Raw genomic sequence first — 21310 nt, forward strand, 5'->3', positions numbered from 1 at the left:
GCGTACGTTTGTTATCCTCTTCGGCGGGATACTGGGTACGGTGTTGTTGGGGCTCAATGCCTCGGTCTAGCGTCGCAATCGCAAGTTCACGGCCGGAGGAGGGTATGGGGTGAGGTAGCTGGTCGGCAGCTTACCTACTCCACTCCAATCGGCGTGCAGCGATTTTCCGGGCCCGATGGTCTTGGCAAATGCATACGTATGGTGTCCTCCCCGTAAGAACACCCGATAGCTTAACCGGTCCAACTTTGAATCCTTGACAAGATGAGGTGGTTACTTTCTATTACTGTCGCCTTTGTTTGGTCGGTGGTGGTGCAGGCCAAGAGCTTCACGGGCAACCGGTTGCTGGTTGTGCTGGAGGAGCAGGCTGAGAGGGAGAAGTATAGTGTGTTTCTCGAGGACTTGACGTGTAAGTTGATACATTTCTTTCGGATTCTGAGGGGAAGCATGTTTCGGTTGCAATTGGAGGCATTGGTTCAAGAATGAGTTGCTGGGAGAGATGCGAAGTCATGAACTTGCAACTTGGTCTTACATACGAGATGACGCTTGATCGATCCAACCTTCGCATTGAACAACACTAACAACTACCTGCAGCCCGGGGATTTACAACAACAATCGAATCGCCAAAAGAGAGCAAACTATCCCTTCTGAAGCACGGCGAGCGAGCATACGACCATGTCCTCCTCCTACCCGCAAAGTCCAAAGGCCTCGGCCCTGCCCTCACCGCGAACAACCTGCTCGAATTCATGAAGCACGAGGGAAACATCATGGTTGCCCTTTCCAGCGAACACGCCACTCCTACTGCCGTCACTGCAATGCTCCTCGAGCTCGACATCAGCATCCCATCCGACAAGGGCGCATTGGTAGTCGACCACTTCAACTACGATTCGGCATCAGCAGAGGAAGAGCATAATGTGCTCTTGCTTCCATTCCCTAAGGCACTCAGACCCGACGTCAAGAACTACTTCGCTGGTGATGGATACATTGCGGTACCAAGCGCCGTCGGTCAGGCTCTCGGAAACGAGTCGCCCCTCGTTGCGCCCATTCTCCGCGCTCCCCGCACCGCATACAGCTACAACCCCAAGGACGAGGCTGATGGCGTAGAAGACCCATTTGCGGTCGGTGAGCAACTGAACCTCGTCTCCTCAATGCAGGCGAACAACGCAGCGCGCTTGACGGTTGTTGGTTCAGCTGAGATGTTGCAGAACAAGTGGTTCGCTGAGAAGGCCAAGTTGGGCGACAAGGCCATTACTACTGGCAACCGCGAATTTGCGCACAAGCTGTCTGCTTGGACCTTCAAGGAGGCGGGTGTGCTCAAGATTGGCAAATTCCTCCACTACCAAGACGACGGTGAGAGCAAGAAGCTGAACACTAGCACTGCTATCCCGGAGAACAACCCCACCATCTATCGCATCAAGACAGATGTTGTAAGTTGACACCCATCAGCCCATGCAGCGTAACTACTGACAATATTTAGCACTTCCAAGTCGAAATCTCCGAATACGAAAACGACCGCCTCGTCCCCTTCGAGCCCGTCGAGAAGGACAACATCCAGCTCGAGTTCAGCATGCTCTCGCCGTTCCAACGCCTCAACCTCTCTCCTGTTGCGCAAACCGCAAACGCGACTATCTATGGCGTCGCGTTCAGGACACCCGACCAGCACGGAATCTTCAACTTCCGCGTCAACTACCGCCGCCCCTTTGTCACCAACATTGATGAGAAGAGACAGGTCACTGTCAGGCACTTTGCGCACGATGAATACCCAAGGAGTTTCGAGATTAGCGGTGCGTGGGTCTGGATCGGCGGTATTTGGGTCACAGTGCTGGGTTGGTTGGCGTTTGTAGCGCTCTGGTTGTACAGCGCGCCTAGTGTCAAGTCTGTCAAGAAGACACAGTAAAGGAATGATGGTTAATTGTACGATTCGCAGGATGATAGCTTCGATGTTGGCCTGCAGCATGCAAGCCGGAATACCCCCATGGGCGATGCGTGGTATGTATACTATGGAGTTAGGACATGGGAAGAACCCAAAAGCTTTTATCAAAATGATATCTTTGATAGTTTCGCCATAATAACTTCACTTTCCGGGCTTGCTCATCCGCATCAGTAACAAAGCAAAGCCATTCCCTTCGCCTCCTCACAACTTGCTTTGCGCATCTAGCACCTGCGGGTGTCCTACTTTCCCAGGCTTCAACTTACTCCAATCTACCTCATACCCTTCTTCAACATCAGGCCACGGCCCCAACGGCGTGATACTCAGCGGGTTGATCTCGCCATGACTCTTTGTGTACTATCACCACCGTTAGCAGGCTTTCCATCGACTCTCAACCCCATATACACTCACATTCTCCTTGATATGCTTAAAATCCGTCGATTCTTTGAAACCAGGCACACACCAATACAGCCCCTTTAGCCAGTTGTTCAGCACCGGGTAATCATGCCGTATGCTCCCCAGATTCGTCTTGAAATGCTGCGCATACACTGTATCGAAGCGGACAATGGTCGGATAAGCCAGGAGGTCTAGTTCCGTAATTTCGCTGCCGAGGATATATGGGCCACCGTTCTCATGTATGAGCGCCTCGAGTTTGTTGAGTGCCGCGAAGAGCGGAACAACATGTTTCTCATACACTTCCTGATTCGGTGCGAAACCAGTCTTGTACACGCCGCTGCAGATGTGGTCTGTAAGCCAGGGATACACCTCATCGATCTTCTCTTTTAGACTCTGTGGATAGAAAGATAGACTGGTTGTTTCCTTACCACCCCCCTCTTCTTGTCTCTGCAAGGAATCAAACGCCTGTGGTAGCCACCGCAACATCTCCGCACTCTCGTTGTTTACTATTCTACTGGCTTTCTTGTCCCAGAGGAGCGGTACGCTATATTTCCCCTTGTAGGCGGGGTCGTCGCGGAAGTAGATTTGGTGCATGAATTGGCTGTTGAATAGGTGGTCGGGTGTTGCGGCAGGGTAGGCGCCGTCGTCGAAGCGCCAGCCGGGCTCGCCTTTGGGATAGGGTCGGACGATGGATATGGGTAGGTAGGGGGATTGGTTTTTGAGAAGACGGACGAGGTTTACGCGGTGGGCGAAGGGACAAAAGAGGCCTTTGTGGTAGGGAGAGTTAGTTTGGGTTACTAGAGGGGATGGATGGGTGAGAATGGTAGAGAGTTATGGTGCTGGGTAAGACAGAGGCGGATTGGAAAAAGTACCTATGTAGAGGTGGTATCTGTCTTTTTCTGGTGGAAACTCTCCGCCTTCTTGAATGATGCCGTGCCAGCCATCATCTGTTCCGTACTTGTGAACTTCTTGCGGCATGTTGAACTTGTAGTGGGATGAAAGAGACCACCGAGAAAGAGAAAAGGCGCGCTGTACAAACCGAGACACAAGACGAGGGGTAGAGAAAGAGTGATTAAACCCAGTCTTGTAACGATTGGTATGTATTAACATTACACGGACATTCGGACTGTGGAGCTCAGCTGAGGGCCGAGGTGGGGTGTTGCTGCTGCGGAGCTTCTCTAGCTGCCATTGGTAAGTCTGTGCAATCACTGCGGAATCACATCTAAAGTCACTTGGTGCTTTGCTTGGATACTGGAAACTCTGCCTATTTGACATTACTCATTACTTTCTTCATGGGATTATCGAGTTCAAGCACAACACTTGAACTCTTCGCAAAGCTCCCCACATGGTACCCCGCACTTCTCCGTACTCGTAGCTGAAGTAGTAGACGTGTTCTCTTCGACATCCCCCGAAGGTACCGGAAGCTCAGGCTGAAGTGTCACAGAATGGATACCATAGGCATGCAGGCATTCAGTGCAAATCTTAGCGTTCTTCATGAAGCTTGCAATGTCCGGGTCGTTGACCACAATGTGCGCAGACGCAACTGCCTTCTTCTGGTCCAGACGCCACACATGCAGATCGTGCACGCTCATAATACCTGGGATGGCTTCCAGATCGTGCTTGATATCGTCAATCTTGACACCTATTGGGGCGGACTGCAGCAAGATTTTGCCGCTGTTCTTCGTGAGCGGGATGGCAGAGAGCAGGATCATAATGGCAATCCACATGCTGACTGCCGGATCGGCGTAGAAGCGGTTTGGTGACTTGACGAACCAGATAATTACAGCGGAGATGATGACACCGATGTTGTTGATGGCGTCGCCAATGACATGAATAAGAACACCGAGAATCCCAAGATCCATGCCATGTTTCCTGGGCTTTGTGCCTATATGCAGGTGGTTCGCATGTGTAGATGAGGATGATAGGGTCTCCTCATCGCCACTGTCGCTGGATCCGTGATCGTGATCATGCTCATGCAAAAACAAGGCACTGATGACATTGAGGGCCAGCCCGACGCATCCAACGATTAGCACTAATTTCGGATTCTGGACGTGTTCGATCGAGATGAAGCGTTCGATGGCCTGTAAAGCGATACTAACGCCCAAAGCGATTAGGAAGGAGCCGTTGAAGAAAGCACCGAGAAGCGAAGCGCGCTGCCATCCGAAAGAAAGATCTGCTGGTGAATTCTCGCGTTCCGTCAGTTGAACGGCTACCAAGGCGACGATAAAGCCAATTAGATCGTTGAGCTGAAACTAGCGTCAGTAAGGTGAACAAGGTGTACAGCATTGGTAGGAGATCCATGCTGTCCAACTACTGCCAGGGCAAATACACACATAGTGGAAGGCATCAGCGACAAGTGCCAAAGACTTTGTGTAGAAGCCAACGGAGATCTCAGCTGCGAAGAAGCAAAACGAAATGGCGATGACAGCTCGAAGACGCATCTTCCGGCTGACCTGAAAGCGACTATGGTTATGTTCGTGGGCATGATCATGGCCTTGGCCTGGCTCGTTGTGGATGTAGGCCATGATTTTGGGAGAATGAATTATTGCAGAATTGCAGAAAGAATGGGTTAGAGGTTTATTGCTGTAACTTAGAAAAGCGAATATGAAAGAAGAAAAGCTTTCGAAGTAAATGCTGACACCACGAATACAAGCTTGTTGTACAGTACCGAGTGATGAAGAAATATGTTGACAGAGAAACGCGCAAAGCGATGATCCTTGAATATGAGCAACAAACACTACCATCAAGATATACTGCGGCATTCCATAGGAATGGTTCATCTCGATGACAGACCAGATTGCCAGACTACCCTTGCCAGACTGGCTAGTGAGACGCTACCTGGTCCCGTCTGCCTCAAACCTGCAACAGTACCTAGGTGGATAGTCATCGCGGATAGTCACTACCATCACATACACAGATTACCGGAAGTAACGTGATACAAGATTGAAGTGACACTGTCGGAGCAGGTGCGAGATGGCCTTCCAGTGATGGAGTTGGGGTGTAACAGTAGTCGCGCTTCGAAGATAATCTTCACATGATAGCGCGGAGGTCTAACCGACTATGGACTAGTATCGGAGTAACGGTCACCTGACCGCCTTTACGGGCGGCCTGGACCAGACCCCCTCCGAAATAATCTTGCGGCGTTTACACAAGTTTCCTTTGCAATCTAATCGCTCTCGATTCCAGTACACGTATCCGATCACTAAAACTCTCAGCGACCGACTATCACCAACTTACAAGATGGGTAACGGAGCCAAGTATGCCACGGCCTTGCTACACCGTCACAGAGGAGTATACACTAACTTAAAAAAACAGAGCACAACAGAAACGGGATCGTAAGGGAGACGCAGGTCCTAAGGAGGCAAAGAGTCAGCTGAAAGCCGTATGTCAATATTCTTATCTGGGCGATCTGGCAACTTCGCGTTCCAGGAGCCCTTCTCAGTCTTGGGCCAAATTACTGATGTGAATCTAGAACGCGGCCGCACAAACGATCAAGTGCAAGACCTGCTTCCAGACCTTCCAGGGCACCACCAGCCGCAAGATGCTCACCGACCACGCCACCAACAAGCACAGCAAAGACTTTAGTGTCTGCTTCAACGCCGACGAAGGTGTTGTCAAATAAGCAATCGATCTTTTGCGCAGACGACGGAGAGACCAAATCTCTGAGCGAACAACAATTTCAACGGCGAAGTTTGGTTTTTTACACGAGCACGAGATACCATAATCGGAAGGCGCGAGGGGAGCGGGGAGTTCACGATGGGGACGACTGTCTACGACGATGTGGATATGGTGTAATATTTAGGCGCATGGAGTAGCAATCGAAGAATCCAAGTCTACTTTGACTGCTTCCGTTTTATTGGTGATCCATGTCGTACTCATTGGGTGTTTGTTTTCGCGTCACCGCATGGTCCTCCACGGCCTGACATGTATCACAGTCGAGTACCAACCCCACGGCCAAGACAACTTTTTCGTGCTCGCTGGTTACACTTTCAATTTAATTCCAAAGTATCCGGGTAACTACTGGTTGTGTCTATATCTTGGCGATCATGTAGGGCTGGCTCGAGTACTTGCACATGACGCAGACACGGCTATCCCACCATAAAATCGTATTCTGTACTTGGTCAACACCAACATCACAAATGGTAATTAGGTTCGTGTGACTACGGTGTAGAGTTCGGTGAGACCCCTGTGCTACCTGCGTTTCTCCGACCCGCCAAACTTCGGCAATTCCGTAATCCACCTGAACCCCGCTTCCCCCACTATGTCTATCCACCACGCAACAGGGTTTTCACACGGCGCCATTTCCTTTCGTATTGGTATTCCTGACTTTCCAGACTACTGCTAGCCTGCTCTCCGTGGATTATGTACCTTTATATACGTAATTACTTCGTGTTCTTTTATCAAAGCCCATTACAATCGTCTCCTTAGCTCAATTGGGAGAGCGCCAGACTGAAGTCTTCGGTCATTAAATCTGGAGGTATCGTGTTCGATCCACGAAGGGGACAACGTGCCTGAGCTTGCTCAGGATTCTTCGAACTATTCTTTTTGCTGTTTTGGAAGACATTCATAAGCTATTTTTGCTAGGCCATTATCGTCCATCTTTATTTAATGGTGCAGTCTCGATCGTTACACGACCGCTAGTTACTTTTTTTCAACGCAGAGGAAACACCATGAAAGGCGTTCACAGACTAGTCTACTGCATCTGTGCATGAATAAGAAATCTGTACATTGAAAGGTAGTGCAGCCTTGATGACTACATTGGGTATTGACTACTCTTGATTTCCAAGAACTTTTTGGTTGTGAGTACCTGCATGTCGTGACATAGCATATAAAGGCTCCAGCTATCTCCCGAACACACTCCTCATGTCGCTGACAGGGATTTGTTCAGGCTTTATAGCGAAAGGCAAGAGCCAGAGGTTGCCGCAGCGCATAGCTTGAGCCTTCATCATGTTCAAATCGCCAATCGGTTGTTGCCTGTCCATCCCACCCATACTCCACCCACCTCCTTGGCGATGTCCTCAGCAGTCTTGCCGTTCGCATCCCTCAAGCTCCTGATATCGACCTTGTCCTCTGTCAGTCCCCTCATGATACCCATAGCCTCAGCCTCTTGGAAGACCTGTGGAGGGAACTCAAGCAGAGGATAGTTGCTTGCTAGCAGCAGCAACAACCAAGCGACTTCCCTGCTCTGCGCATGTACCGCGGCATGTAGCCCGGACTGCATGTCGCCAATTGGGTCCTGGTATCTCAGCAGCCTATCGATACCGACTTCCTTCTCCGGGTGGTCGGTTGTGCCCATCTCCACATCTCCTTCTTCGTCTTCCTCCATATCGTCATCGAGCAGCATATCAATCACGGCTTTGTAGTCGCCTTCACGGCAGAACTCGAGGAATGCGCGCGCTTTTCGATCTTCGGGGTATGCTTTGAGGTACGATTCTTCGGTGAGGAGAGGTAGGATGTCGAGGTTCTCTTGGATTCCGCCCTCGTTGTTCAGCCTGCACAGAACCTTTTGTACGCCATCGCCCATGGTAGAAATTTCCTTGGAGCAATTGGGACACGACGTTATCTCGTACGCTGAGAGGAGACAATCCCTGGTGTGTGCAATTAGCTACAGATTCAGTTGTTATAGCGAGTAGCATACCAGTGAAAGTGACAACCGCAGATGAGTTGAACATCGTCTGGGTAGGTTTCTGCTGCTGCTGCAGGGCCTTTGCCAGATGATGACGCTCCTCCCTCATACTCATCGTCTTCGTCCCGCTCTACTTCTACCTCAAGGGGCTTGTTGCAAACAACACAGCCGGACATGTTGGCGACTTTGGTATATAGATTGAGCGAGGAAATGTGCGCGCGAAAGTTTTGGCGGGGCTATGGCGGGGGTTTGGACTTTTTTGTCGCTAAATGGGAGGAGCGAACGTTGCACGCGTCACGCGTCGGACTTTACACGTACGTCATCATAAGAGTGGCAACAACTTCCTCAGTTCCAAATTGACTTGATTTGATTCGTTTGGGGTTTAAAAATATTGTTATCCCAGCTGCTGATAACCAGAAGTCCTCCATATTGGACCGGGCGAGCACACGAAGGACTCCACCCGTTTGTGTATCTTCCACCTTTCGTCTACCTGTCTCTTGACCACACCGGTTGCATCTTTCGACTCCTGTTGTACCCTTTTCCAACGCAAACTACTGTGGCTATCTTTCCCGGTGTGCTTATGGGCCATGACCACTTCTTCATGTGTTGTTGGAACGATTCCACCACAGATGTTCCGAGTTCCTTCCGAATCAGACTCCAATGTGTTTCTTTCCATACCCCGATCAATTTCTACGCCTTTCGCGTCTTTCTTCCTGGTCGACCTCTTCTCTGTTTGCGCAAAGTAACCTGCGTATAATTGACTCCAATCCACCAGTAGAACCCCATCTTCAACATTCCAATACCGAATTCCCTTCATAGATACCCCAAATGGCCATCCGTTCCCAACGGTGATTGTGGCATTGCAGTGTGAACGTCCAGTTAAGAGGAGGCGTGCCCGACCGTATTTGGAGTTAAGGCGGCAGTGGTTGCGGGATCGTTCATCGCGCCAGGTACTTGAGACGGGAGCTTCTTGATCGATCGAGAACACGGCGATAGATGGGTCCTCAGCAAGGAATCGATTGAACTGAAGTGTGAATCTGTGATCTCGGTAGCCCAGGTCAGATCTGATTACTGTATGAGGCAGGTATCGCATGGGATGTTGGTGGGAATTTATCGCGCTGGATTGCGAAGCATCAGCCTCGTCTGATATGGTTGGCTGATCCTCATGGTAGAAGCGACTAGGGGGCTTTTCGTCGGACCTTGGGAGACAAAAAAGCCTCAATAATGACTTTCCCAGCATATTCGTGCTAATCAAACGCGAGAGTGAATGAAAGAAAAGATATATTTCAGATACGCGGGGTAGTTGTCAACAATAATAGAGCCCAGGTAAGTCAACAGATGCAAGGCTCTGCATGTTTCTCGGTTCTACTACAGGTCCCACATCCACCAACATTACAATGCTTCGTTGATTTGGCCGCCACCCGATACGTGCGTCCTCTCCCCCTCACACCAACACGACAGTACGTGGCAGTATCGCCTTGATCGGTGCAACTTCCGGGCTCTAAGGCAGGGACTGGCCTGGCCGTGCGCGGACATCCGTATAAAGCATTAAGCTTGTTGCTTTTGGAGCTTCTAGGTCCCATCAAAACTAGCGCTGCCCCAACTTCTCCAAAAGAAGCAAATACTGTGGTCCGGGAGACCCACCGAGTGTTTTCCATTCGCGGCTTCCGGGAAAAAGTATGTCTGACTACCTGTGGACTGATGCTGAACTACTAAGTACAAGGTTATCGGTTGTAGGTTTCTCATAGACCACACGCGGAAAAGAAGGACGGAAGGAAATGCCGCTGCAATGCCGTTCGAAACCTCAGTGTGGTCGCCTAGTCACCACTTATGGCGTCATAGGCGTCCTGTAAATGCCATCTCGAATGTGTCGTCAACCAAGAATTTCCCTAAAAGCTGATTGAAACAGCGCAAAACGTAACATTGAGAGACATGCGTAAAAACATTGAAATCATAACTATCAGACCACCTTACAAGCAAGTTATATACAGGCAATTATCCATTATCAGTGGCCTAGCAAGCGGTTGCTATCTGTGACAGTACGAGACAGATCGCACTTCCTGGATATCTGGACCTTCGGCAGCAATCTGTGTCGCGATACCTGCGCGACCGATATCAGCGCTCCTACTCTAAGAGAGTCAGGAACCTTATATACTCACCAGACCACTCTTCGTATGCTAGCCTATCCTCTTCCGCCATCTCTTCGATACTTTCTATGCTTCTCACTTGTGACGCTTGCCTCTTATCCGATACCATTCTCCCCTTCACCTTTCCTCGTGTTGTCTTGTCTGACTCCAAACGTCGTATACTGTCCTTATTCCTGACCATAACGCGGTGCGATCCAGTCTTCCATATCGCTTTGGTGTCGCCGATGCGATGATGAAGCGGTTTTTCCCAATCTTGGTCCCATCCAGTAATGGTACTGGATGAAGTGAACGCGGTTTGGGGTTTGATCGGTCGTCGGTGGCAGATTCGGGCGCCAGTAGCAGGCTTGGGTGGAGGCTTCGGAGGCCCATGACATTTTCGTGCCTCGCGTGGACTGGTCTGGAATGGTCGGAGGCTTAAATCAGTTGCCGAGTCGTGCTTATGTGTGGGGTGTTGAGGCATTGTTCGATTGATTGCCTTTTGGATCTGGAAAGACTCCTTCCATGGCAGTACGCCGTGTGGCTGCTTTTGCAGTATTCCTGTCTGCTGATGTGTTGATTCGACAGTATTGTTATACGAGGCACGTCCTAGCAGCAATGAGCTCTTACTCGGATCGACAACCCGAATAGTTCGATTACCGGGAACATCTGGTGGTGCGCTCCTTCCGAGTCTCCCTATAGAAGGTAAAGCCCGCATTGTACTTATGTCCTGCACTGTCGAGCCCTCGCTTTTTGATTTCCTGGGAGGCTGTTCTCGTCGACCGAAAAGAACGCTGCGGGGGGAATTCTGGCTTTTGGCTCGGTATGAAGGCTGAGGGCTAGTCTTCTCGATCTCTAGGCAGTTGGATTTGTATATGAGGTAAGGTTCCCAGTGTCGAAGGCAGCCGCCGAGTTTCTTTGTCCACCGCCGGAGACGGGATTCGCGCTTGGAGATTGCCATGTCCGCGATAATGTAGCGTTACAGATTGATTGTTTCGGGGTTTGTTTTGATGAAGGCTTTGAGGATATGAGACAAATGAAGATAACAGAGACTGGTGTTGGAAATGCTCGTTTAATCAAATAAAAACTGACAAAGACGCAGGTATATTTGCGTGGAAACGTCGTACCGTTTCGCACTTCAAGAGGAGCCGATAGTGATTGTGATGATTATATGGAATATTGGGTAACTCGGAAGTGCATTGCAGATAACCGTTGTTTGGCTGCTTGAAATGGGGACGGTACCATGTTCTTGTCCATCTAGCCGTAGGCTGGACCCTCTGGAACAACCAAAACATCCAGCCCTGCATGGCAACCAGAAAAGTGCGTTGTGGTCAGAGAGCTTGTTTTGATGACTCCCGTGATTAGACAGCATTGTGCAATTTCCCATGGGGCAGCATTCAACTAATGCGTTTCTGGCCCGTGTTCCACAGCGAAAGTTGGACTCGCACGGTTCTTAGAGTTGACATAACCATCTTCCAAAGTGAGTCCTAGCAGAAATTGGGCTTGCTTTTTTGTTCGACGTCCGGAACTTCTTCCACAATCAGGGGCAAGGGGGTAAGGGTGCACAACCGCATCAACGTGTCTTTCCATCTCTTTGTCCAGTCATCGGCCCCTTCCACAAAAAAGCTCGTACCAGGCTGATGGCCATGCTGCATAACGCCTTCCCCATTCTCCATGCTTCAAAAATGGGACAAAAGACAACCAGCACGGCAACAATGGCAAGCAGAAGAGCAGCCACAGTCACAGTGATGCCTAGGACGTGCGTAAAGAACGAGACATTTGCAGCAACACGCCATCTTCTCTTTTCCTTCTCCAGCCTCGTGAAATACACAGCCATAGATTTATATTGACGCAGCTGTAGGTCGCGAGATAGAAGCTGCACGCCCTTCTGTAGCTCCTGGGCACCCATTTCAACCTCGCCCTCCTGCCCGATGCGGAAACGGATCTTCTGCTCGCAGTGCAGAACCATACCAGACATATGCCCCAGAACCAGCTTGGCAATGACGCTTTTATCGCCCATGCAGCTCATGTGCACTTTCGCTTTGTCACTGAAAAGTGGAATGACGTCTTTGAGTACCGTGTCTAGCGACAAGGGCCCAAGACTGCACCAAAAGCAGCACCATGAGAAGTGTATGTGGTCTTGAGCAAACGTCTTTCGTACCAAGATTTCGTTGGCGCATGTGGCAAACAAGCGGGATATGGGCCGTACGCTGAACCATAAGTCGCATGGCTCGAGATGATCGCATATCTGTAACATCAGTTCGTTAGGAAGACGACTGAACGGCGATAATGATCGAGGCATCGTAGCTTGCACCAAGTCAGCTTGCACAGTGTTCTCGACTGGGGGCGTACGCGTTAAGCCTATCGTCTTGGATTTCAAGGGACAGTGTCAGATTCGAGAGCTTTTCGTATATTTCAAGAGACGAGGGGGTATTGGGGACAGCGACTCAAAAGGTTGGACAACGAGGTTCGGGCACAGTGTCAAGGCGTTTTGTGCTCACTCACACTGATCAACACTCACGAGCGAGTAGATTTGCAAGAGCGGTCACGTTTACAGCTGAACATTGTTCGGCCAGCCAAAGTATTTCGGAGCTGAAAGCCATTCATTCAGCCAATCTTTTAGCTGCATCGTGGCGGTCATAGTGCACATGTGAGAACAGCTGCGTACGGTGGGGTGGTGACCAGGGTCTAACAAACCGCGCGGCTGATAAGTAATAGGCGACCTCGGGAAGAGCCAGAAGCTGTGAGACGCAGCCGGAAGAACGGAGCGTATGCATAACAATGGTTTACGGCAAGTCGCTGGTGCGTGAAATGATTACGTTAGTGGGAACTAACCTTACGTATGCGTTGGGCAGGGTAGAGGCAGATGGATCCATGGGCGCTTGCCAAGAGTCTAGCTACTCAGGTACGTAGGGTCTCGTACGAGTTCCTTCGCTCCCTGACACTCGGCATCCTCCTGTAAGAAGTTTGTTCCTTGAAGCGCACGCGATACCTGTCTCTTTCTTTTCCGAGCTGCTCGTTCTAGACTGCCGAACCAAACATGCAGTGGCGCGCTCCGCTGACACTTGTCTGGATCTGGCTTTCCAAGGACAGTTTCTGTACCCCTCGCCACGCTTTGCATGCACATCACACATACGCAGCAACGGTTCTAGCATCAAATGCCAATGATGATGTTGCGTGTACGTACTGTTCGTATTACCGTATGCGCGTAGGGTTATATTGTCTCCACATTCCTTTGTCGGCCCCGGCTCCAGAAACTTACTCACAAGAAACCTCTATGCATACAAGACAGCGCATGATGTCCAAGAAGACCTTGCTGGCATTCAGCCTCACGAGCTTATATAATTCTCATATCGCTGATACTAGCTATCACAAGGCGGAATGTTCCGGAAGCCTGAAAGCCTGGCCTTGTCTGACCGCTGTTTCAGCCTCATGATCCTGGTGCTTCAGGTCCGTCTCATGGCCAAGTCCCACGTGGAGAGATTGACATTCCCCGGCAATTCCCAGTTTTTAGGGACGTCAAAACTGTCAATGCCTGATAACAAGCCGGGATGACAGAATTCCGGGGATAATCCTCGGTCTTGCTAGCCAATTATCAGGCTTCACTTGCTCGAACGCCTGAATAATATGCCACGAGATGAGCGAGGGGGTATCAAAGAGAGGCTGATCTGCTGTTTTACATCTCTATACATACGTACTTGCGAACAGGAAACTGCGCGGAAGAGGTGTGGCGCTTACATGCCCGCTCCCTTGAATCATTACTGCCTACCTGCTCAGGCACACCCAGCCACCCAGTTGTTTCCACCCCACTTGTCCTGCACAAGTAATCAGAGCAAGACATGCGGGCTCCGAGGTGCCGTACTCAAGTACATCGTGACGTCGACCTAGGATGCTCTACCGCTCTTGAGCCTCTGTTGCTCTTCACTCGTTGAAACTTCCATTACTTCTATTCTAGCGCTCTGGAAGCTGCTGCCAGCAGGACTGTGCTTGTACTAAACGCTCCCTACGTTCAAATTTGTATTTTTGTATGCTTCGTGATTCATTATGGGATGTGGAAGATGGACACTGTTATTTATAAGGGGTTTCGCCCTTCTTGTGGCTTTGGCAACTGTTGGGCTGGGCGCATGGTGTAAGTACTCCGAATGTTTGACCTTTGAGACCGAAGTTACTGACAACGTGATATAGCAATTGTCATTACTCGTGACATTAGGGCTCGCAGTACCGCAGTCATTGAGACGGTTCATCCGGAATCAGAGAGGATGGGGCGCATGTGGGAAAAGTTCTTCGTTCTATCAGTAAAGGGCATCATAAGGTTATGGATATCGATTGCAACGGTATGTTTTTGAGTTATCTGTCCAGCTTATAGCGCTAACAGTACAGGCTGCCTTTGCTTCGCTGGGAGGTATCATCATTGTCTTGGCAACCATGTCCAATCGCCAGCGCATACCCTCGGCCGTGCTCATCCCCCTCGAGTTCCTGTGTATGTGTGCTATGGGTGCTGCGCTCGGAGTTTCCCTGAGCTTTACCATGGACCTTGACGCTTTCACCAAGACGCGTCTTGAGGCAGGAGGCCAGCCCGACCTGTTGAGGTGGGCAGTGCTTGTGGATCTCAGCCGTGGTCACGCTATTGGAGCCGGAGCCGGATGGTTTCTGCTCCTAGTGACATCCATCACGGCAGTGATTGCCGCATGCTGCCGTCTCCAAGAAAGGGAGAGCTGCTCTTTTGAACCAACGGCATCAGCACTTGGTATGGGCTACGGGTACGCGGCCGTGCTACCACCTCAGTCGCGCAGTCGCGTACCAACCATGTACGTACCAAATGATCTGACAGAGAAAACCGAGAAAATGCCAAAGAGGCAGCAAAGGCGAGACTCGGTGGGTAGGAACCTGGAGATGGCACAGTTGTCAACAAGCAAGTCAAGTCTCAATCAAGTCTCTATCGATAAGGGATCAGACCATCCTATGGGACGTGTCCTCGTGCACGGTTATCCCTATGGTCTGTTTGCCACTATCGATAACAATCAAGTCGGCTTGACTTGCTTGTTGACAACTGTGGGAGATGGGACGCTCGGACACAGTCGTCAGTCAGGAAGGCAGAATTTCCTTTGAGGATGATAAGGAAATGTCAGTGCCCTTGACTCTAGAGCGGCCAGAGAAAGCGCAACAGTGGCGACCTTCTAGGCCATGGAGCGAACTCAGCGAAGTACCTTCTCTCGATGCGAAGAGGGAGATAGGACACGCTGTTTAGAACTTATTACCGTTCAATTATTATTACACTATTACAACGCAGTCACTCGCTTTACAACACTGTATACTACGTAGAAAATAAACGACACAAGCAAACCAACTTTGGTGCGCAGATGTTCGTGATTTCCCAAAATCGCGTTCGCTATCTGATCAGGTGACTGCGTTCCTAGCGCGTTTCTCTAGCGTGATACGGCCGCCCTGCGTCATCGTTGCAATTGACACTTTTCGCCCAATATCGACCTACCCTCTTCCCGTCCATCTTTCCAACCATGGCAGGCTTCAAACGCGGTGGTGCCCGAGGCGGTGGCTTCAAAAAAGGCTTCGCAAAGAAACGCTCCTCTCCAGACGAAGATGATAGCGCGCCGCGCGCGAGCAAGAAAGCAAAGGGCGACGAGGAGGACGATTCTACTCTTGTGATACCCAAACTCGAGACTGATGATAACGGAGATGTATATGTCGCTGTAAGCCGCCCTCACAATGGCCGAGCTTAGAGCGAAGACAAGAAGGGGCTTACAAAGAAGTGACAGCTCAACACAAGCGGCAAGCGACGCCTCACGGTCAGCGATTTCAACAAAAACACTCTTGTTAGTATACGGGAGTACTACAGTACTGATTCCGGGGAGATGAGGCCAGGGAAAAAGGTATGTGGTTTGCACTCGCCACAGTACACCCCGTTCGCACACACACATATATACACCGAACTTGACTGATGAAACGTTATAGGGTATATCTCTCACGATCGACCAATACAACACTCTTCTCGCTGCCGCGCCACTCATCGAAGCCACCTTAAAGAAAAAGGACATTGAAATGGTGAGACCGGATTATGACGTTGAGCCAAGTGCGAGGAGCGACGAGGCAGGAGACAAGGAGGAAGATGAGGAAGCGAAAGCAGACGAAGAGTCTGTAAAAGCAGAATATGATGACGCAGAAGACGGCAAATAGCTCGGTCTCAGTAACAGTGTTTTTGGTTTCATTCTCGGGGTATATAAGATGGGTATGAGTGCGGTGGCAGTGGGCTAGGCGTGTTTTCTGTCGCAGTGCATTGTCTTGTATTAGTGGATGAATGGATAAAGTTCAACAGCGGATGAATTATGGGAAGCAAGATACTGTTCGACGGCGCACCTTGCAAAATGCTGCAAACTGTAACCTAAAAATGGTGAGCTGCTTATTGGCTAAGCTCAACATGCCGCATCGGGTAGAAAGATAAATACCATCGAACGCGGCTCGCAAGCGTGCTGACCTAAAAGCCAATGCTAACTGGATAGGGGCCAATATACCGCATCCGGCAGGTTTGAGAAAACCGTGGAAAACGGTATTTCTGGAAACTGGACCCTAACGGGCAAGCTTATTGGCCCGGGGTCCGAGAGGGTAACGGTGGGTTAACGGTCGTAATCTCCTCCGCCTCCGCCCCTCATATTCTTCATCTGCTAGAAGGCTTGCAAATCGGGATTTTATACGATTCAGGAAAAGACGCAAGAACTAGAGAACATTTAGACGATAGGAAATGACCGAAGGGTGTTCAAACGACGCATCCTCTTGATTGCTAACAATTACTGGTAACAATCGCATCTAGATCCGCACGTTTGTCGCAAAAGACACAAGCCTCGTACTTCTCATTCATACTACATGCTCTTTTCGCATAAGATACACTTTCCAGTTATGATCACAGGAGTGCAGTTTCTTCATCATCATCATCATCATCATCATCATTCACATTGGCGCAAAATAATGTCATGTCATGGCTTCCGATTAAGATCTTCCAACACGACACAGCTACCTGCTCAAACGACAACTGTCCTCGAAAATGCGTATAATATAAGCCTTCCTCCTAATTCAACAACATTGAAAGAGTGTAAAGTTGTTCTATATCTTCCCACCCATCTCGTATCTGACCCCGTGGCCACAGGCTGCAGCAAAGTCCCCATCCGTATACATTGATCCAGCATCAGAAGCAACAGTGAAAGTCGTCAGTATACGCATGAGCTCGAGAAATGAAATGGATCATTGTCGCAGGCTCGTCTTTCATCCGCGTTGTATTCATCGGTGCTCGATTTGAACGGCGACATACCAACCGTGATGAGCGAGTTGCCATGGTCGTCCATGAGATCGACAGAAACATAGTTGCCGGAAAGAAGCTCGTTGGGGTCGATAAGACAAGTGAAGTCGTCATAAAAGAAGTCGTACAAGTATGCGCCCGACTTCTGAATATCCGACCATTGTTTGTTGGATCCTGTCCTTTGGCATGCCTGAATATCGAGCCCGCCGTCGACTACAACACCTTCGTAGCCGGGCTCGCGCTTGACGATTTTGGCGTCTGATGCGAAAGAAAGTGTGTGCCTAACCTCGCCGTTGTCGTCGCCATGGATGGTGTAAATGAAGTCATTGCCGTCAGGACCGGTGAATTGGTAAGCCGGCATCTCCGTGTGAGCGTTCTCGCCACGCTTATGAAGCCCAACATGTTTGCCTGTAACCCCATAACTATGTAAAACAGACTCCATATACTCCTCATGCGAGAGCAATATTGTCTTGTCTCCTCCATCCAGACCTCGCGCCACCCCTGGGCGCATACCCAATTCAACCTGTCTTCCACGGAATGTGGCCATGCGGTGTCTGTAGCCCTGGTAGATGCTGAACGTGGATGCAATAAAGGACATCGCAGTGACGGTTATGGATGCTGCGCAGGTGGCCTGGCTCCAAGGACCAGCTCCTCCTACACCTTGACCAGAGATGTCAACAAGCAAGTCAAGCTGGCTTGATTCTTATCGATTGCAGATCACAGACAATATAGAGGCTCGTGCACAGTGGCACGTCCCAGAGAATGGTCTGTGATCTGCAATCGATAAGAATCAAGCCAGCTTGACTTGCTTGTTGACATCTCTGACCTTGACACCCCTTTACGAGGGAAAAATAGGATAGACCATGGGTGACTGTCCAATAACTAGCGGCAATGTAGGGGTGGTTGTAGGGGATAGCGGCTATCTGAACATCCGAGGTATTGGCCAACGAGATGTCGTACTTTTTAGGAGGTCCCAAGTACTCGTCGTCGGCTCTTGCCTCGAGGCTGACTTCCGATCCCATCATCTCATCAATCTCTCGTTGAATTTGCTGGGGGCTGCGTTTGGCGGCTACGACTCCGCGGAAGGTGACCCGATAACTGTTGAAATTGTTGTCGTCGTTTGCAATGCAGGTGAGCTGACTTTGCAGTTCGTACAGCTCGGTACAAGCATTGTCCTTGTAGAGTTCGACCTGCAAAATGTCGTCTTCGGGATTGTTGAATGCCGTCGTCACGGACCGGGCCATGTCTCGAGTATAGTCGAGCGTCATACACTCTGTAGCCGAATAGTGTCTTTCAGTCGTAAGACGTTCTCCGTGGCAACCATTGCTTATGTACCTAACACCGGTGTGAAGTCAGTCTGTGTTTCATAGGCAATTTGGGGTTAAACATTACTGACCATGATAATTTGACTGCCTGGGCTGTGTTGGCAGCTAACAGAAAGGGTAGAAAGAGTTGCATCTTGGAAGACGCCTGAAGAGCTGTAGTTTTTCTTGTTTGTTGGTAAGGCTCTAAGGTTGTTGTGATGGCGATGTATTGAGGGCACAGTGCTAACTTTATACCTCTCAAAGGCGTCTGTCTGATATCCCCCTCTTGTCTCCCATGTACCACAGCTATGCCTCTCTGTAGCCATCAGATACCAACACAGCCGTGGAGGCCTGATTCACATGCAGTCTGTTGCAGTAATTGGTGTTTCTCGATCAGTGAGGAAGCCTTTCCTTGCTCCTTCACGACCACAACCCCACTTTAGCCATCCGCGTATCCGTCTCTGTTGCGATTACTGTAGATTCTGTTCAGTAAAGGACGCCTCCTTACTCCTTCCAACTGCAAACTCACTGCGGCGACTCGCGTATCCCTCGCTATGACGTCTAAGGCAACGAGCGCGATGCAACCTTCACCACCCGCATAGCCGTGTCCCCACGAGGTTGAGGATAGAACATACATACCAGCCCCTACTTAGGTAGTCGCCCCTGTGAGGCACAATCGCGATCGTGTGATGCACCAGCTACCTACGTAGAGAGTGCCCAGTAGGAAGAGGTAGACGGCCTTAGTGTCTCAGTAGACTGATTGTTATGGCGACTATACGATGGATTCATTCATATCTCCCCACAAAATTACATGCTCTAGATGAGGTACCTTACGCCCTGGCCCCCAAAGTCGCGATCCAGTTGATGCCAAGGCTTGCACTCAACATATACGCCCCGCCCTAGTTTCTTCACCCCACCGTCCATCGGCCCAAGCTCTGACAATCAATCTGCGCAGAAAACTAGCATAGTGTGCATGTCTTACTACCCGCGTGCCTGTTGCTCCAGTATCGTTCTTCACTTGCAGTCTTGGCTTCCAAGGTTGGTATCGGCTAGGTCGTTCAAGCTTTAGAGCCTACAATCTTATCCCTCGGTCTCTAGCCTTGCTTTTTGTTTAGCCAAGCTTCTGGAAAAAAGTGCGATGTCGTGAGCAAATAGGGATAAAGTAGTAGAGTGTTGATGAATGCTGTGGGCAGAACGACCCACATGGCGTCCAACATCGCGCTCTACTTATCCGGCGCGTAGTATGATAGGGGCACAGGTTGGGTGTATTAAGTTTGACATGGTGCAGTCATGGGGGCCTAATGTTGATGGTTCGGATGAATGATCACCCATTCGTTGATCTCAATAACTGGCTGAGTTTACTTGGAGGCATAGAGAATCGTCGCCTTCAGCTATAGGGCCGCTGCCTTGTGCGATTGTCATTGTTAGGTGACTATACGTAGGAGGTATGTAGTTCATGTCGAGCATACCCAGGCAACGCTAAAATCAGCATCTCCATCACCGAGAGGCGGCACATACTGCATAGCTTGGCATCTCTTATTTTAAGTGTAAATCCTTCGTATGCGAGTGATAGAGTCTCGGGAATGCAGTATGCCGCTCTACCCGTTGACCCGTTATGACATGTACCATTGCCGTACTTGCCGTGTATCCACATTTTCCCCGGCTACAGATGACGTAGTTAGTTGGCCTAATGCGCATGTCTCGGTGTCCTAGCGTTTCTGCCTTGTGCAAATCAAGATCCCTACTACGAAGCTTAGGGTCTTCTTGGTGCTTAAAACAACTACCATGGTGACAAGCTGGACAGCATACAAACATTTGCTGCGCATCCGAAGATGAACGGCACATCAACAAACAATGTGTTACCGCAGGTCCTCAATCGCATCCCGTGGCGCTTCATTTACATACCTGGCCTATATTTAATTCTTTGTGGCGGCCTCACCCTCTCTCACGCATTCGATTATGTATGGATGGATCCCTTTCCAGGCTGGGCCGTCGCCTGCTCGGACGTTTTCGCCTTTCTGTTGGGTTCCTTCCTAGTCGAAATTGGCCTTGTCATATGCATAGCCTGGTACTTCCACAAGGACGAGCATTCTGGGCGTTCAAAGGGAGCGCATCCGATCTCGACGGATGTCTTCAGAATCACCAGCGAGGAGAGGGCCCTTCGAAGCATTGTTCGACGCTATCCATGGCGCCATGCTCGCGTGTTTGGCCTATGTCTAGTTATTTTCACCCTGCTCATCATCGCTCATGCAATGAGTCTGCATCGGATGAACCCCGATTCAGTAGACTGGACCACTGTTCTCCCCATCCGATTCGGCATCATGCTAGGAATCATCCTACAATTGGGTGGCTTCCTTATTTGCACCGGGTGGTATTTGTTCAAGGATGTGAGAGTAGATGGTGCAGAAGGGATGCAATAGCTCGAGCGAGAGATAATCTGTATGCTACTACGGCTTTAGTAAGGCATAGCAAAAAGAGGCTATGAAGGAGATCATGAGTACAAGGTGATATCCTAGCATCTTGACTCATTCCTGTTTTGATATTAGAAAAAGCACTGCGGTGGAAGAGCCTGCTATTAATAAATGGTACTTCTTGCATATATCTTTAATAGTGAAACACCTTACTTGA

General features: G+C 50.0%; 11 protein-coding genes across 11 annotated transcripts; 5 read left to right on the plus strand and 6 right to left on the minus strand.

Annotated features, from left to right (window-relative positions):
• Nucleotides 1-261: 261 nt before the first annotated feature.
• On the plus strand, nucleotides 262-1894 carry PtrM4_024830 (DDOST-48kD multi-domain protein; the record flags this gene model as incomplete). Its single annotated transcript, XM_001932244.2, has 3 exons — nucleotides 262-406; nucleotides 592-1424; nucleotides 1475-1894. 3 exons carry the CDS (start codon nucleotides 262-264, stop codon nucleotides 1892-1894), a joined length of 1398 nt encoding a protein of 465 aa, XP_001932279.2.
• Nucleotides 1895-2131: 237 nt separating this feature from the next.
• Nucleotides 2132-3301, minus strand: PtrM4_024840 (ECM4, glutathione S-transferase; the record flags this gene model as incomplete). The annotated part of the gene is made up of 3 exons (XM_001932245.2): nucleotides 2132-2284; nucleotides 2339-3090; nucleotides 3196-3301. The coding sequence occupies 3 exons, from the start codon at nucleotides 3299-3301 to the stop codon at nucleotides 2132-2134; spliced, it is 1011 nt and encodes a 336-aa protein (XP_001932280.2).
• A 329-nt stretch (nucleotides 3302-3630) lies between these two features.
• On the minus strand, nucleotides 3631-4764 carry PtrM4_024850 (Arabinose efflux permease; the record flags this gene model as incomplete). The annotated part of the gene is made up of 2 exons (XM_001932246.2): nucleotides 3631-4569; nucleotides 4657-4764. 2 exons carry the CDS (start codon nucleotides 4762-4764, stop codon nucleotides 3631-3633), a joined length of 1047 nt encoding a protein of 348 aa, XP_001932281.1.
• A 799-nt stretch (nucleotides 4765-5563) lies between these two features.
• Nucleotides 5564-5945, plus strand: PtrM4_024860 (zf-met2 multi-domain protein; the record flags this gene model as incomplete). The annotated part of the gene is made up of 3 exons (XM_001932247.2): nucleotides 5564-5580; nucleotides 5639-5705; nucleotides 5796-5945. 3 exons carry the CDS (start codon nucleotides 5564-5566, stop codon nucleotides 5943-5945), a joined length of 234 nt encoding a protein of 77 aa, XP_001932282.2.
• Nucleotides 5946-7274: 1329 nt separating this feature from the next.
• PtrM4_024870 (uncharacterized protein) lies at nucleotides 7275-8125 on the minus strand (the record flags this gene model as incomplete). Its single annotated transcript, XM_001932248.1, has 2 exons — nucleotides 7275-7911; nucleotides 7962-8125. 2 exons carry the CDS (start codon nucleotides 8123-8125, stop codon nucleotides 7275-7277), a joined length of 801 nt encoding a protein of 266 aa, XP_001932283.1.
• Nucleotides 8126-10073: 1948 nt separating this feature from the next.
• On the minus strand, nucleotides 10074-11033 carry PtrM4_024880 (uncharacterized protein; the record flags this gene model as incomplete). The annotated part of the gene is made up of 2 exons (XM_066103634.1): nucleotides 10074-10078; nucleotides 10109-11033. 2 exons carry the CDS (start codon nucleotides 11031-11033, stop codon nucleotides 10074-10076), a joined length of 930 nt encoding a protein of 309 aa, XP_065965836.1.
• A 3083-nt stretch (nucleotides 11034-14116) lies between these two features.
• Nucleotides 14117-15181, plus strand: PtrM4_024890 (uncharacterized protein; the record flags this gene model as incomplete). Its single annotated transcript, XM_001932251.2, has 3 exons — nucleotides 14117-14201; nucleotides 14258-14406; nucleotides 14453-15181. The coding sequence occupies 3 exons, from the start codon at nucleotides 14117-14119 to the stop codon at nucleotides 15179-15181; spliced, it is 963 nt and encodes a 320-aa protein (XP_001932286.2).
• Nucleotides 15182-15588: 407 nt separating this feature from the next.
• PtrM4_024900 (uncharacterized protein) lies at nucleotides 15589-16617 on the plus strand (the record flags this gene model as incomplete). The annotated part of the gene is made up of 4 exons (XM_001932252.2): nucleotides 15589-15780; nucleotides 15847-15960; nucleotides 16043-16132; nucleotides 16588-16617. The coding sequence occupies 4 exons, from the start codon at nucleotides 15589-15591 to the stop codon at nucleotides 16615-16617; spliced, it is 426 nt and encodes a 141-aa protein (XP_001932287.2).
• Nucleotides 16618-17289: 672 nt separating this feature from the next.
• Nucleotides 17290-17976, minus strand: PtrM4_024910 (uncharacterized protein; the record flags this gene model as incomplete). Its single annotated transcript, XM_001932253.2, has 1 exon — nucleotides 17290-17976. One exon carries the CDS (start codon nucleotides 17974-17976, stop codon nucleotides 17290-17292), a length of 687 nt encoding a protein of 228 aa, XP_001932288.2.
• Nucleotides 17977-18064: 88 nt separating this feature from the next.
• PtrM4_024920 (uncharacterized protein) lies at nucleotides 18065-18836 on the minus strand (the record flags this gene model as incomplete). Its single annotated transcript, XM_066103635.1, has 2 exons — nucleotides 18065-18713; nucleotides 18775-18836. The coding sequence occupies 2 exons, from the start codon at nucleotides 18834-18836 to the stop codon at nucleotides 18065-18067; spliced, it is 711 nt and encodes a 236-aa protein (XP_065965837.1).
• Nucleotides 18837-20514: 1678 nt separating this feature from the next.
• PtrM4_024930 (uncharacterized protein) lies at nucleotides 20515-21102 on the plus strand (the record flags this gene model as incomplete). Its single annotated transcript, XM_001932254.2, has 1 exon — nucleotides 20515-21102. One exon carries the CDS (start codon nucleotides 20515-20517, stop codon nucleotides 21100-21102), a length of 588 nt encoding a protein of 195 aa, XP_001932289.2.
• Nucleotides 21103-21310: the final 208 nt, after the last annotated feature.

Source organism: Pyrenophora tritici-repentis, chromosome 1 (genome assembly GCF_003171515.1).
Source record: "Pyrenophora tritici-repentis strain M4 chromosome 1, whole genome shotgun sequence".
NCBI lineage: Eukaryota > Fungi > Ascomycota > Dothideomycetes > Pleosporales > Pleosporaceae > Pyrenophora > Pyrenophora tritici-repentis.